This window comes from Cyprinodon tularosa, unplaced genomic scaffold (genome assembly GCF_016077235.1).
Source record: "Cyprinodon tularosa strain WSP-4 unplaced genomic scaffold, ASM1607723v1 ctg273, whole genome shotgun sequence".
Lineage (NCBI taxonomy): Eukaryota > Metazoa > Chordata > Actinopteri > Cyprinodontiformes > Cyprinodontidae > Cyprinodon > Cyprinodon tularosa.
This window is the reverse complement of record NW_024038978.1, coordinates 1,580,881-1,597,513: the sequence shown is the minus strand read 5'-3', so window position 1 is coordinate 1,597,513 and position 16,633 is coordinate 1,580,881. Positions and strand designations below refer to the sequence as shown.

General features: G+C 38.8%; 1 protein-coding gene across 2 annotated transcripts in view; it reads right to left on the bottom strand.

Moving 5' to 3' along the window:
- tafa5l (TAFA chemokine like family member 5, like) overlaps positions 1–16,633 on the bottom strand; it is a 101,921-nt gene that overhangs the window by 23,712 nt on the left and 61,576 nt on the right. The window contains exons 3-4 of one of the 2 annotated variants that reach the window (XR_005281191.1): positions 16,128–16,255; positions 15,429–15,474 (exon numbers count right to left, since the gene is read on the bottom strand). Coding sequence is in view for 1 of the 2 variants with exons in the window: in XM_038289926.1 (XP_038145854.1) it covers positions 16,128–16,255 (128 nt within the window). In the remaining variant the exon portion in view is untranslated. The remainder of the gene's footprint in view (positions 1–15,428; positions 15,475–16,127; positions 16,256–16,633) is intronic. The other variant, XM_038289926.1, reaches the window with a different exon arrangement.

Below are 16,633 nucleotides of genomic sequence, written 5' to 3'. Positions count from 1 at the left end.
GTTAAGGGTCTTGCTCAGGGAGCCAGAGAGGCAGTCTTTGGGAGTAGGGCTTGAACTCAGAATGTCTAGGATCCAAGCACAAGACCCTAACCGCAAGGCCACCATCGCCCCAGTGTGCGGCGCCCAGGGAGCAGTGTGGGATTAAGGGTCTTGCTCAGGAACCCAGAGAGGAGGCTGAGGGGATCAAACCGGGTACTTGCAACCTTCTCTGAGTAAAAGCGCACTGCTCTTACCCACTAGGCCAACACTCCCGTTTTATGCCAGTAAAATGCCAGCTGGTTGATAAAGGCTAACATTCTGTTCTCAAAATGCAGCTGCACAAGATGATCAGTTACGTCTCTTGACCCACAGAGACAAAACAGAAGAAAAAAAGGAAAAACTCTTCATGACAGTCCTGTTTAAGGGGGTTCAGCTCTTGTGAAACTTTTAAAAACAATTTTGCACTATAAGGAAAGAGATGTGTTTAGGTGCTAGATGTGTATGAAGCTGGTAAAACACCATAATGATACATTAAATAAAGTTCAACATGGGCTGAAAAGTCTCTTAGACTGGACTATGGATTCTTGTGGTGGATGTGCATTTACAAAATCTGCAAGAATCCATATTGTCTCATTTCTGCTTCAACCACTGTAGACCGAATTAAAACGGGTCAGCATTCCACATTGCAGCGTTATGGTTTAAGGTTGGACACATAGTGATGAAAGCAAGAGCTGTCGAGCCCAACGTCGAAACAAAATAAACATGGCAGTGCAGGGAGACACGCATAACATCTGTTTGTTAGAAGAGGGACAGCAAGACATTTATAGCTGTAAGTGGGTTCTCAAGTGGTCTTCCGCCATTTGACAAATTACTGTGATTGGTTAAAACCAAGCTTTGGAAGACGGGTACTAGGTTCTGCTTCGCCCATTCAGTTCAGTAGATTCTGCTAATAATGTTTAAATTTTAACCTACATATTTTCATTCCAGCTTACCTGGTTAGTACTTGGTAATAATGATTTAGTCAGTTCTAAACAAAATAAAGGTGCAACTAACCCCGACAAATGTCAGATGTCAGCCAAAGTACCAGAGAAGTGTTAACCACTAGGCTTTTATTCTAATGACATTTTTTTAAGGGGCTTGTTCCCTACAGACAGTAGACAATATAATGTTAGCATTGAAGAGTTGTTTATATTATTTATTTCTTATAATATTTTACTGGTCTTTTATGTTAAAAAAATCCTTCTAGTTTATATAAGCTCCAGCTGCTAAATAAAGAGAGAAAAATATCCTTTCCTGAAAGGTAGTAAAGATGAGAACTGTCTAAAGAAAATTGCATTTCTGGTTCACAGATAAATTCCCTAACATTGTGAAAGTGGTATTAAAGAGATTGAGTCGCATACAAGCTGCTCATAGGAATTAAACCTAATAATTAGACAGTAATCTGTCCTGTGGTGATATTGATGTCTTCTACTGGGTTAATGAAATGGATTAACTGGATGACATCTGGTATATGTGAAAGTGCTTTGATTCATTTGAGCGAAGCTACATAAAAAACCCAAAAACTAGCAACAATACCACAGCGTGCAGAAAAGAGAGACTCACTTAAAAATAGGAATAAAGCATTTTAAATTAGTTGCTGAAAATATCATTCAAAGCCATTAAAAAGTTGAAAACTGATTTAATAACGTGTGTGGATGGTTTAAATAAATCTGAAAACATAATATCATGGGCATAATTATGTTTAGCAAATGCTTTATGAATAGTGTTGCACAACCATGCATGTTTATCATTATGTTTTATCTACTACACTGCATAAAAAATGTAAACCTAAATAAGTCATTTTTTCTTAAAATAAGGGTATTTTTTTATTGAATTCAGGAGGTAAGTTAGACACTTTTCCATTTAAAGGAGACAATTTACATTTAAAATAAGAAAAAAAAGGCATTGTCTTATTTCAGGTGCATAATATCTGATTATCTTATTTGAAGAGTAAAATACTGATTCCAATGGCAAATCATCTTATTTACCTGCTCAACCTAAGGGTAAATGCACTTCATTTAATATTTTTTTTTAAACTTATTTCTATATCGTTTTTGCAGGTTTCCAGCAAACTTTATACTCCTCAGTTTGAAACAATAGGCACAGCTATTATCATATCTCAGAGACCTGTGGGGTCTCACTGCATGCCCACTGCATGAATGCGAAATGGTGAATGAAATTACAACAGTTATATGAATACAGTCTTTCTGCTCTATCTTAAAGGTGTTGCTAGTTCACAGCAACGGATAGGAGGAAAGTGCTGCTCTCCTTCCACCCCATCCTGATCAATCCCCCATATAGATTTCTCATTTTCGTTTACCCTCTTGGGTGCACTCTGCTCAAATTTCAGGTCTTACTCCAAATACCTCTGAACATTGGCGATCTTCTGCTGCCAAATTCTCAACATCCCCATTTCCTTCAGAAGAAAGAAAAACGAAGGAGACATATGAGTATCACTTGTGACTATAACACTGCTCAGCAACAGCTCATTAAAAATATGCAGCAAGACAAGTAATATGCATTTATCTTCATGTCTCCAACCAAGGCAAAAGCACTAGACATAGTGAGCTGTCAGAGTTTATTATAAAACATGGTCTTAAATTTGCCTCAGCTGCCTAGGGGCTGTGAGACGGATGGGGCAGAAGAGCGAGGGAAATGAAACATCAAAAGGGAGAGACAAGCCAGACCGAAAATTCACTGACCAGGTTGCAGACTGACCTCTGGCATTGTGTACCTGATGACGAGGACAGACGTCTCTCAGGCTCCGTCCTTCATGTCAGCCCTCCATGCGTTATGCTGTGATTGCGCTGTCTTTATAAGTTATATTGCCTTAGTCATCCTCTTTCATTCTGACAACCTAATACCTGAAGGGGATGTCTGTGTCTCTCCTGCCATTTCAGCTGATTTATCAATTTTACTGAAAAAAATAGAATAGTCAAAAAGACTTCTGGTACATAGGTCAACGAGCACATAATATTTGACAGAATTACCCAGGAGAACATAGAGCTGTTTGTCCAGGCTTGTCAGGTTAGAGTACTTGCCATGCACTGTTTTCCTTAAATAATTCCTATTAAAGTATTAGACTCAAAGCATTAACAACACAACTTGTCAAGTTAGACTTCACAGGAGTTTGCCCTAAAATCTAAGGATTGACGGTTCATGCCCGGTCAATCACTTTCAGTGTCGTTGTGTCCTTGGGCAAGACACTTCACCTACATTGTCTACTGATGGTGGTCAGAGGGCCTGGTGGTGCCAGTGTACGGCAGCCTTGCTTCTGTCAGTGAGCCCCAGGGCAGCTGTGGCTACAATGTAGCTTGCCACCATCAGTGTGTGTGTGTGTGTGTGTGTGTGAATGAGTGAATGACTGAATGTAGTGTAAAGCGCTTCGGTCGAGTCTCATGACTTGAAAAAGCGCCTTTTAAGTACAGGCCGTTTACCATTTACCATCCACAGGTTAAACGTTTGCCTTCCAAATAGGACTTTCAACTAAAACGCCCCTCAAAGTTTGAAATTTGAAAGCCAGAGCAACAGGACCTTCCTTGACTTTAGCATTTATTTATTTTTAAGTTATTTAATATTTATGTATTTAGTCATGAGAGCCATTTAAGCACAGATAACTGATCGGTACCTTTCTGACCTTTTAAATTTACAGGGAATCATTCAAATTTTGAATTTCAGATTCCTAATTTCAGTATCCTGCTCCGGACTGGCGACCTATCTAGAGTGTACCCCGCCTTTCGCTCATGGACAAGATAAAGAAGGATTTCGATGTTGAGTCTGCTAACCAGATGAAAGAGCTACTGAATAATTGTAAAGAAGATCACACAGAGGTCTGTGCACAACAATAAAGTCATATCCATCCATCCATCTTCCTCCGCTTATCCGGGGTCGGGTCGCGGGGGCAGCAGCCTAAGAAGAGAGGCCCAGACTTCCCTCTCCCCAGCAACTTCTTCTAGCCCCTCAGGAGGAACCCCAAGGCATTCCCAGGCCAGCCGAGAAACATAGTCTGTCCAGCGTATCCTGGGTCTTCCCCGGGGCCTCCCCCCGTGGGACATGCCCGGAACACCTCACCAGGGAGGCGTCCAGGAGGCATCCTAACCAGATGCCCGAGCCACCTCAACTGGCTCCTCTCGACGTGGAGGAGCAGCGGCTCTACTCCGAGTCCCTCCCGGATGACCGAGCTTCTCACCCTATCTCTAAGGGAGAGCCCAGCCACCCTACGGAGGAAACCCATTTCGGCCGCTTGTATCCGCAATCTCGTTCTTTCGGTCATGACCCAGAGTTCATGACCATACAATAAAGTAATTTAAAGAAATGACAAATTTGGAAAACCATGACACTTGCAATGGGAGTAAATTACACAAAGGACAGCGCCTAGCTAACATGATTTAAACTCTGTGTTTAGTTGCTGGATAAGTACCTCGTCTTTGACCCACTGCGCAGGTGATATGCTAAGGTAAGTTCACTGAGGGAAATTGCTCCTTCTGCAAATGTAGTATAGCATCAACAAGAAGAGCAGAGCCTTTTCTTTTTCCTTTTCTACCTTTAATAATAGATTTTCACAGTTACTTGCCAAATTTCCTTTGCATTCTCGATAAAACGAAAATGACTTCAATGTGGATGTGTCAGAAATTTCAGTGGAACTTTATTAATTGAATGTTTTTGCTTATCTGTTTCCATTATAAAACTCCTTTTCTTAGCACAACACCATGCTGTTTTTCTTCTGTTTCGTATGATAAAACCTATTTTCTTAGCACAGGAGAATTTGTCACGATCTAGGCGCTTATGTCAGGTCTGATTCCTCATTTCATTCACCTGCCTATCTCCGCCTAGTTCTCATTACCATTAATCTGATCCACCTGCTTTGTCATCAATGCCAGATTATTTCAAGCCTGTGGTGAGAGGCCCGTTCTTCCTCTAGACCTCTGAGCCTGCCTGTCCCATTCTGATCTGTTTGCCTGACATGTCTTTGGACTCCAGCCGGATTTCTGCCTGTCTACGATCCGAGCAAGGAAACGTTTCCCGACTTCATTCGGAATTTACCTTCAACACCTCTTTGACTCCCTGATCTCCTGGCTCTGACTCCGGAGCATATCTTTGACAGTGGCTTTGGCTGCTCCCTCCTACCTTCCTTCATCTGCTCGCTTCTGATCTCCTGCCTGTCCTCTGCCTTCTGAGACTCCAGCATCTGGACTCTCTGGGCGGTGCCCGCTGCATCTTGTTGGCAGCCGACCGGCTGGAACCAACCTCACACTCTGGGCTCGAACTGAACTATGAGACCAGGTTAGTGACTCACACGTTCATTATCGTCCTTCACCAGATAGATGTGGTCACCAAGCTGCTGTCTGTTCCTGCAGAGGTTCCTGCCTTAGACACAGATCACTGCAGTTCCATTTTTAATAAACGTTTTGCGAAATCTGTTTGTCTGCCTTGAATACAGGGTTCAATTGTTCTGATCCTGACAGAATCGGGTAATAAAATAAAATGTTATTAAACGACTTAAGTATCTGCTTTATAGGAAACTGTGAATGTGTTTCAATAATGTTTTCAAAACTAAATCAATATGTGAAAGTCTAACCCTGTGACAAAAAAAAAATGAAATGTATTTTAGCTTTCATAGAATAGAAAGAAAGTTTAATTTGAAATGGTTGAAAATGTGATGTTTTAAGGCTTTGTTTACACAAAGTTTAAAGCTCAAGCAATTAACATTTCTTAGAGACATTCAGACCATTTCATTCTGACAGAACTTGGGTTAGCCAGCTCATTTAAAACATTTCAGCTTTTATCAGCCTTCCTTTAAAAGAGTTGGCATCAATAATCAATAGGAATCAGAAACGAAACTAGCAATCGGAATTGGAATCGTTCAAATTCTAACAATGCCCAACCCTAATTTATAAGTAGTTCTCAGAGATTATAAGATACTGTAATATGTTTTAAAGCTGTTATTATGTAAAAAAAAATACCTCATAAAATAATATTTTCATTATTGCTATGGCTTGTACGTATATCGGCTGTAGTGACCATTTACCAACAAAAGAGAACGCAAGCTTTCACAAGGCAGAAAATTGAACTTTTTCTCCATTGAGATAACATTATTTCTTATTGTACAAGCATTGGTACAAACCTACACTTTTGCACAAATTTGGGGAATTTTTTTTACAAAAAAACTTAAATTGTTTTTAGTTTCTTGCGGGGATCCTTCTGTTATTCTCTTACATGCATTTGTTTGTAACACAGGATATTTAATTCTTGAAATATTCCTGAAATATTAACCAGAAAAAACAGAAAAAGTGATTTTTATCTGTTTATGCAGCATTGGTTATTTATTCCTCTTCATGTGTCGCTGTATTATTCAGCTGTGTATTATGGCAAAAGACAAAGTAAAAATGATTATATTTTCTAATTCTTAATTTTTTAAGCACCAAAAAAACTAAGACAAGTGCTGGCCACCATAGAAGCTCTCATCACCTATTTTTAAGGTAAGAACAAAAACACAAAACAGCCTCAGGAGATGCCACGTGTGTCGGAAAAATAAGCAGCACACTTCAGGCATGCTAGAGGCTGAAGATAATTACCTTACTTTCATCAACTTAAGTTCCCAGTGTCAGATTATGCCGAAATAAAAAAAGCAAAACAACAAAAACTCATAATATTCTGGCCCATAAGCACTTTCCTCTGGAAAGCTGGTGTTTATGTAAATTCTTCTGTGAAAAGCTTTACCTCATACATATATTTTACACAAACTACACTGCAGACATTTTTTTTTACATTACAACAAAATAATCTGCAGAATTGGAGCAATGTATTGCCCTTAAATAAAAACCATTTAAACTGCAAAAAATTTAAATCAAAGTAAATCACTTCTTTGGAACAAGGAAATTTACATTCAACTTCGAAAGAACAGTTACATTGTCATATTTCAAGTGTCTGTTATCTAATTATCTTATTTAAAAAAAAGTAAAAGTAAAAATCGAACTTCATTGGCAAATTATCTTATTTACGGCACATACTCACATTAAGTGTAAATATGCTTAATTTAGGAATTGTATACTCATTTCTACATCATTGTTGCAGTTTAGTTCATTTTCATAATGGCAGCACATCCACATTGGAGTTTCCACTCACACAAAAGAAATACAATTAGTTTTATTGATACATTTACTTTAGTCTTTGGTGCTCAGACCTCAGCAGGAAACATTAGAGTTGAAATTCATTTTGCTTTGATATGCATAAACAGGAGTAAGAGTATGGATGTTTCCCCCAGGCCTGAAACTGGTGGTGGAGTGGAGATGGATGGAGTTGGTCAGTCTGTAGACTGCTGTATGAAGAGATCCAGCGGACCGCATGAGCTGGTACTAGTGCTTCAGATTCCAGCTTGGATAACACAGATTGAATTGACCTGTCCATGATGAGCAAGCATGGAGCAACAGTGGAGAGGAAAAACTCCTCATTGGCAAGAAACCTCTGGCAGAACCAGGCTCAACAAGGTGGTCTTCTGCCGGACCAGTTGAGATTAGACAGGGAATGCAGCTAGAGTCCGGGAAGAATTACACTCTGATGAAGCTTTGGCTACGATGGTGGAGAAGGGGCTGGAGGTGGGTGAATCCAGTCATCTGAGTCAAAGTTCGACATGGTGCAACCACTGCCAAGGCTTTGGGTAGCAGACTGAGATGTGGATTTGGCGACCTTTAAAGATGAGCAAAGAAAGCTGATTGGCTTTCGTGGAGGTGTGGTTCAGAACTGATTGGCTTGTGACGGAGGCGGGCATGGGTAAGTAATCCTTTATTCAGTTGAACTTCGGCCTAGGCTCCATTTTTGACGTTACTATGTATGGTATTGCCTTAGTGCACCACAAACTGTCAAAATAAGAAGCTAACATAAGGGATCAATTGTAAAATACAAACAAAAAACTTTCTATAAATAGGGTGGTCAATGTCCAATCCAAATTACGGTACAATTGTGCGTTTACTATATCACTTGCTAAAAAATAAAAGCTAGAACTTGTCTTATTCAGTAGAAAGTTCATAAGTGAAACCTTTGGCTGGAGCAGCTGAATGATGTTTGTTAGAACATATAATCCATTCTCAACATGTCTTGGAAAATAATAATTTGAAGACCATTTGGTCAAGAAACACACCTGCATGGTGTATTCACAGAAGACAGCAGCCTCATGTCAGCTGAGGTGCATGGTGTGAAATGGCCAAGTGGTTTAATGAGAACCACACAGTGGCAGAGAGACCTGTAGCCATGGCTACAACCACTTGCAAGGCAAGAAATAGAGCCTGGAGAGTTGTTATTATTTTTTTCCTATTGGATTTTTCCCTTTATAAATTTATACTTCATTTGCAGTGGTGCTTCTCAGCAAAGAAAAAAAAAGATATAACCAGAATAGCAATATAGTGTTGCTTTGAGATACTGTACAGTGCATTGTCTCAAACAGAGATTCATCATTACTCAGTCAGTACTGCAGCATTGGCAGAGATGGAGTCTTAGATTTTTTTATGGAGCTCGCAGAGCAACAGATGACACCATATTGTATGTTTTAAAATTTTAATATGTTTGTTCATTTACATCTCTAACAAAGTCAGCCAGAGGTCAGATGTATTTTTTCAGCTTGACTTTTCTGTTTACCATAGAAATAATAGCAAATTTGCCGTTTGTCAGTATCAGCCTTGCATGTTAAAGATTTAGTAAGGGGAAGAAGCAATGCAGCATGTAGATACATGATGTCACAGCAGATGTTTTCCATCAGCTGTTCCTGTTTACAACTTATTTACAGGATCCTAGTAAGCTTCAGTGGATCCTATTGATAACTTGGGGGGAAACAGACATACTCTAATGTTATGAGGCATCTTCATGAGACAATTAAGGGGTCAATTTGATTAATTGCAATATCTAGAGCATATGTAAAGTAAATTAAAAAAATTACACTTTTTGTGTGGGCTTCAGTAACAGCCAGAAAGCATACTTTTATTCATGCATGCTTATAATCACACAAACATTTGTATTATGCTTAATGTAAATTCAAACCCCAGATATTAGATGAAATTCATGCAAACTGGATCACACACATATGACTTACTATAATCATAACATGTCTATAAAGTTTGCACCTTCTGAAAACCTATGATTTTGACCAAGGATGTGCAGTATTACATTACTGCAATTAAGTTTTATTGATTAGTTGTTATAAAGTTAAAGTAGGAGTTTTGTTGTGGCAAATTATGTTTAGTTGTTGTAAACCGTGAACTCCAATAATTTAGTGTTTTTCTCTTGACAGAATATAATTTAAGGAGTTTGGGACTAAAAACTGTCATATTTTTTTGTTTGCTTTTTTAAATTTAGACTTGTTTAGATCACTTTAACAACTTTTAGACCCTCCCCACTAATCTAAGGGGTTTAAAACAAACACGAGCTTGTGGACATTGCTTTTTTTGTCAAATGTCCACTGATGACAGGAAATGTTGTAAAACATTTTTTAACCACTTTTTGATCACGTTTTGACCATGTTTTGAACTTAAACATCATATTAATTTGACTTTTTTTGATCCAAGCAGCAAGAGATTTTTAGGCGTACTGTTTTTTAAATTACTTTACTGGAAATTAACCAAATATACTTTTTTACAAACAATGAGGTTGGACCTGCATTTAAGAAACCAACTGTTGCCATTTACAGCCTTTATTGGAAAATACTGGTTTTGAAAGTAAGCAGGTGGCGACAAGTTTATCTATTAAAGTGAATGTGATTGGCAGTGGTGTGAAGTGCGTCTTAACTTCATAAAGGAAAATAAATCATCATTACCTAAATTATTGGAATAAAAATCAACATATTCATACTTATTGACAACTTTTGCCCTGAGTGTGTAAAGAATTCCCACCAACAAAATATTTCATTTAGAGTATTCCCTCACTCCCCTGTCCTCTTTGACCACTTTTTATTAACCTTCAAAATGATTTGTTATGGAAAGCTCTCTGTTTACATCTTGAAGCTGTCTCTCCTGTTTTTTTCCTGAGAAGAGATCAGTCAGAGCAAACACTTTAAATATCACTTTTTTTTTAAGTTTATGTATTTAATGACTAGAAAACATGACAACTTTTACAGAATTGAAATCTTACTCAAATCAGAGAGGCTGATATGAACAGATACGAGGGTACCTTCAGGCGTGGTTAATCAGACAGTCAATAGCCCCAAATCTTGGTTTAAGAAGCATTTTATACACACAGCCTGCTACATCATCACATGACACATCATTACATCATACATGTTTGTAAATGAGGAAACATTCCTGGCTACAGCCTTTTCAAAAATATTACACTGTGTTCCAGATAAAGGCACAGAGAGCTCGCTCTTAAGAAGGATCCACTCTGTCTGTGTCCTCATTTCATTCCCAAATCTCTGTTATGTACATAATGAACATGATAGCTGTATATCCTGACAGAAGAACTGCCCTAATTACATACACTGCTTGGAAAATCACTAGTCTTGACACATGACTCTATATCATCATCATCATCATCATCATCATCATCATCATCATCATCATCATCATCATCATCATCATCATCATCATCATCATCATCAATAAAAATAATCCTAATATACTTTAACAGTGTTCTACTCTCCCAAAATAAGGTTTCACTTTAGCAGATCTTTATCAGATATTGCAGTTATACATTTCAAAGAATCTGTTCCACTTTTTATCTCCTCTGCCTCACTGCAGAGGGCAACCATTTAATTTATTCCCCTTTACAAATTGATGATTTTGTTGTTGGACTTAAGCTGGGCTTACACCGTGTTTTTTTTTTTTCAGGATAAATACGTTTGATTCTATTGAAAATACGATTATTGGCAACCCTCTAAATATGATTGGTTTATTTCTGGAAGATGAGGCAGCAACTGAGGTAACTATAGAATTTGAACCTGGTCTGGATTTTTTTGTTCAGGTTGAACTTTCGGAGTTGTATGTTAGTTGTATGGTAAATCCTATTCCAACCAAGTTATTTAAGAAACTAGTCCCTCTGATTTTTGCCTCCATTTAAGATATGATTATCCTATCCCTCTTACAGGGATATGTACCCCAGGCGTTGGTATTAAACCTTTAGTTAGGAAACCATCTCATGACCCAGATGACTAAGTCAATTATAGCTATATCCAATCGTCCTTTCTTATGTAAAATCCCTGAGAAACAAGTGTGTGACCACTTACTCCATAATTAACTTTTTGAAGAGTTTCAGTCTGGCTTTAGAGCTCATCCAAGCACTGATACAGTTTTGTTGAAAGTCACTAATGATATTCTCATGGCCTCAGATAACTGACTTGTATCTGTGCTTATCCTTTTAGAGCTCAGTGCTGCATTTGATACAGTTCATCATAATATTCTTTTAGAAAGACTTGAATATTTTGTAGGAATTTTAGGGAACAGCACTAGACTGGTTAATGATTTCAATTTGTGCACATTAATGATAAATCTTCCTCATGCTCGAGGGTGGAGCACCACAGGGATCAGTGCTAGGGCCTATTTTCCATAGAATTTCCTTTTTCTCTTGAATATTGCAAAAATTAAAAAATATCCTGCCCAGTGGTGATGCATGTGTTACTTCAAGGCTGGACTTTTGCAATTTTTTACTATCAGGAAGTCCACAAACTCTTATTAAAAGCCTTCAGATGACCGAAAAGGCTGTAGCAAGAGTTCTGATAAAATTAACATTATTTATTCATTATTTATCTATTCATTTACTTATTTACTTAATTATCTATTTATTTATTTTCTATCCAGCCTATACCGGAAGGATCTGTATTGGTCTGCTCACTCTGTTGTCAATAATTTTCTTCATTTTATGAAGAAGTCTCCTTTGTGAAATAATCTCCAGAGGTTCTAGAGGAGTCCTAGACCAGAGCCTTTATAAGCTTCTTGAACTAATTAAGGTCATTTGCTCTGATGCAGAGGATGGAAGAAGATATCATACCCTCCATAACAGACTAATATAAGATATGTAGCAGCTTGTTGTAATCACAGGAGGACCTAAACTTCCCTCGGAAGTCTAATCTGCTCTGTCCCTTCTTGTAGACGGCTTCAAAGTTGCATCTCCACTCTAGTTTATTGTCCAGGTGAATATTTATACTCCTCCACCACCTCCACTACTTCTCCCAGGATGGGAACAGGATTCAACGTGTTCCTGTTTCTTCTGAAATCTAAAAATCTCACTTGTTTTGACATTCAGGATGTTATGATTGTTTTTTACACCATGAAAAAAAGTGGTTCACCAGCTCCCTGTAACTCAACTTCTTGTCCATCTTTGATCCACCCAATGACTTTTTTCTGCAGGTAATAGGACTCAGTCTGGTACTGAAAGTCAGAAGTGTAAAGAGTAAAAAAGAATAGTGATAGTAATTTCTCCTGTGGTGCTTCTGTGCTGCTGACTGCTTCATTAGACAGCTGACCCTTCACTTCAATGAACTGTGGTCTGTTTGTTAGGTAGTCTTTGATCCAGGTGATTGTTGATGCCTCTACCCAAGTCTTCTGGAGTTTCTGGCCCTGCCTCTGAGTGCTTTTCTCCACAGGTGTTTCCAGTTGACTGGTGGGCGGGGCATGCACACCTGGGATGGGTTCAGCAGCACCTCACCACGCTATAAGAATGGTGTGCAGACAGCGGGAGGATGCCAGAGTGTTACCAGAACATGATCATCACAGCGCTGTCTGCCTTGTCTAAATGACAGTGGGTTTGTTGAAGCTGATGTATGATGGCATCATGAACCCCATCTCCACTGTGATAAGCAAACTGCAGGGGTTCCTTATAGCTGCTTGTATGCTAGTGGAGAGGAACGATTTAGAAGTCTTTTCTAAGACCTTCATGATGTGGAATGTCTGCCTAACAGGCCTATAGTCAATGATGAATGTTAAGTGAGTCGTCTTTGGCATTGGAGCAAGGCAGGAGGTCTTCCACATAATTGGAAATCTCCAGGGTCAGACTAAGGTTGAAGAGGTTCTGTAGAATCCCATAGAGCTGCTCTGCACAGGCCTTCAGGCCTCTGGGGCGGACACCATCAGCACCTGGTGACTTATTACGATTCAGTTTCTCCTCTTGCCTCTTCCCTTTACTGCTAGAGACAGACATGTGAAAGGTAGAGGGAGCAGCACCATCTTCTTGTTTGGCTGACATAAACCTCAAAGAAACAGGAGAGTCAGTGGCAGAGGAGGGCATGATGTCCATGTGACTGCGGGCAGGAGAGAAGGATGCTGAGCTTGTTCCTGAACTGAACCTGTTGAAAAATTGATTCAGTTCACTGGTTCTGTCCATACTTCCATCTGTGTGATCATCCTTCTGCTTGAAGCCTATGTTATCTCTGATATTGTTCTTCTGGAGCTTCTTTTTCAGTCTCTTCCTGTTTGCCTCCTTGCTTTCTCTTATCTTGACCTTAAGTTGCATATGCTCCTCATTAGTTTCCTGCCTCCCTTCTTTAAGGCTTGTTTTTCTTGTTGAACAGTTGGTTCAGATCGCTTGTGATCCATGGTTTATTATTTGGAAAGCATTTCACTGTTCTGGTATGGTTGTTATCTACACATAACTTTATGTAGCCAGTGACACACTCCATCATTGTATTGCTGTCCTCTCCATGTGGCTGACATAGTGCACCCCAGTCTGTAGCCTCAAAACAACCTTACAGGCCTTCTTCAGCCCCTTGAGACCATCTTCTTATAGTTTTTTATTCTATTTCTATGCAGTTTGTCTCAAGTGGCTTGGCAAGAGAAAAATAACATTGTGGTCTGATTTTCCAAGAAAACATCTTACTTTAGATTTGTCTGAGTCCTTGATATTTGCATAAAACAAGTCCAAAGTTATGTTTTCTCTGGTACAGCAGCTGACAAACTGTTGGAACATTGGTATTGTAGCAGGGACTGAGGTATGATTTAAATCACCAGTTATTGCCACAAATACATTTGTTCAGAAAGCCTGGTAAAGAGATGCTGGAGTCTGAGATATGATCCTGCAGCTACGTTTCAGTAAAACACATAATGCTGCATTTCCAATATTCTGGCTGGGTCCTTGCTAGGGTTTTGAGTTCTTCTAACTTGTTTCCAAAAGATTGCCAATGATGGTTGACGAAGGAAATGGCTTACATTTCATGTTCTTGTCTCATCTCCTTTTCCTGCTCTCCATCCCTTGCTCCTCCGTTTCGACTCAGGTGGTACTTGCGGTAGAATTTAATGCTCTTAATTTAGTATTCTTGGTAAAGTGCCTTGAGATAATATTTGTAGTGTGTTCACTTTAAGAAAAAAACTGAACTGAATCCAATTAATTAATATATATTAAATAATAAATAACATTATTATTTGAAGGAATTTTAAAAACATAAATTCAAAGAGTTTCTGTCCCTTTTACTGTTACCTAGCATACCTTATTACCAGTGGATTACTATTAAACTTTACTGAAGAACTAGAGATGTTACAGGCGTTATGTTGAGACTTTGATGGCTCTAAAATCCAGTTTTCATTCCTTCTTGTCCAAAAAAAAGTTTCATATGAGAGGAAGAGCTCTATTTTTAGCACAAACTGCATAGCATTAAAACATTAAAACTGCCACTTAATTTTGCTCAGTGAACAGTTTGCTTCGGTCAGCTAACTGCAAATCTCCTTTTTCACTCAGTTTTAATTACTTGAGTCAGTATCCAAAACCTACGGGTCAAAAATTTTAAATGAAAGTAATATATATAAGTAGTATATGAGACGTTTTTTAACAGGGTGTTTGGCAAGAATAATGTTCCGCTATACTGGACAGATCAGTAACTTGAAATATAAAATAATAATAATCCCTTAGTATTAGATAACACTTTTACAATTTCATTCATTATTCTTTTACTCCTCATTCACACTCAGTGGTTGAAACACAGCTGCTGTTCTGCAGCCACAGCCTCTGCAAAACAACACAGTCATGCTAGCACATCCATTCATGGGCAAGTTAGGAAACGTGTGCCGTCCAGCAGGGTAAATGTCCAGCTCAAATGAAACGATTTTGGATAGAAGCACGGAGAACCTATTATTATGTTTAGGTCACCTATTTGAAATAATTCTAGCTATGTGGCATAGTGCATCGCCCTGCTATAAGCAGCCATCAGAGGATGGGTTTAGTTTGGTCACAACAGCATGGACACAGTCAGCAGCATGATCCAGGCTCTCTAATTTTATTGATATACAGACTGTCCCACTCAGTATCCTCACAACATTACTGCTAGAACCATTCAGACAGGATGGCTCCATGTCTTTATTCTCCTTTCTCGACAATTTCCCCCATCTCACAGCAAAAAAAATAAAAATCAAAGACTCATCTGACTAGAGAATGCTTTTCCCACCTTTTCTGTTCCTGTTTTCGTTGAGCTTGTGCAGACTGTATTTGCAGTTTCATGTACTTACAGAAATAGTTCCCACTTTGGTCTTCTGCTGACGTAGTTCATATGTTCTAAGGAGAAGATATTTATGTACCTTAGTAGGAACCGCAAAATCATGTAACATTTGACCTCAGCAAGGCATCTTTTAGCCACAGAGCTTCTCATTAGATTATTTGTCTTCAAACTATTTTGTAAAATCCTGAGAGATGGCTGCATGTGAAAAAATCTCAATAAATGAACAATTTCTGAAATAGATTGGCTCGCCTTGCACAAACAGACATTCCAATTTATTCCCTTTTTCCCTAATCTGACACCCAGCCTGAACATCAACAATTCATCACATCTCAAAAGGAAATGGATTGGCTGATTTTATTTTTGTGTACTTTGCACACCAATTCTTTTTTAGCATACCAAGGTATTTCCTTTCTATCTTTTATATGTACCAAGTTTTGAGTCTTTTAGGCTTTACCAAACTCTTCAGAAAGCAACATTAATGACAAACCTTTAACATCAGAGAGCAGACAAGCTTAGCTTTTCTGCCTTGCCTAATGTTTTAAAGTTTCACGTTGACAGAGAATTTGACTAAAAGCATGTGAAATGCATACTAGGTCTTTGGATTCATACGACACCTGACCTGATCTCATGGGGCTACCTCACGCTGAATATGAAGGCGTGTTGCTGTAAGTGCATATGGCGTGTATTAATGTCACGTCGTGTGAATTACCGTGACGGTCTTGATGCGACCACTGCCCCTGGTGCAGGTCCAGCCGGATCTGTTGGACAGGAGGCTGCAGACCTCCCCCTCCATGCAGGGAGCCATCTCACACCACTGACGGCTCCGCACAATTCGCGCTGGGAGGGCAAAAAAGGCAAGAGGGCAAAGAGGCATATTAGACGGACTGCCAAAACCAGACAAAGACTTCCAAATGTCAACTTTTTTTCTGGAACAAACTCAACTGTCCTTTCTGAACTCAGCAGACAGAAAACTTCCCCTTTAGAAGCGGATGTGTTTCAAATCCTGCAATATTTTAATTAAGTTCTTGTAGAACTTACATGTCTGAATCGCCTGTGGTAGTAACCTTTACAGAGCAGATGGCAGTCCATAAATTACTATGTTTCTAATGCTAGCTTTCATTACAGCTACTCTGAAATTAACTTTTTTTTTTCTTTTGACATTTGGTGCAAGTAATTACCCCTGAAACATCTTTCTGGTTAAATCTATGAAAATTT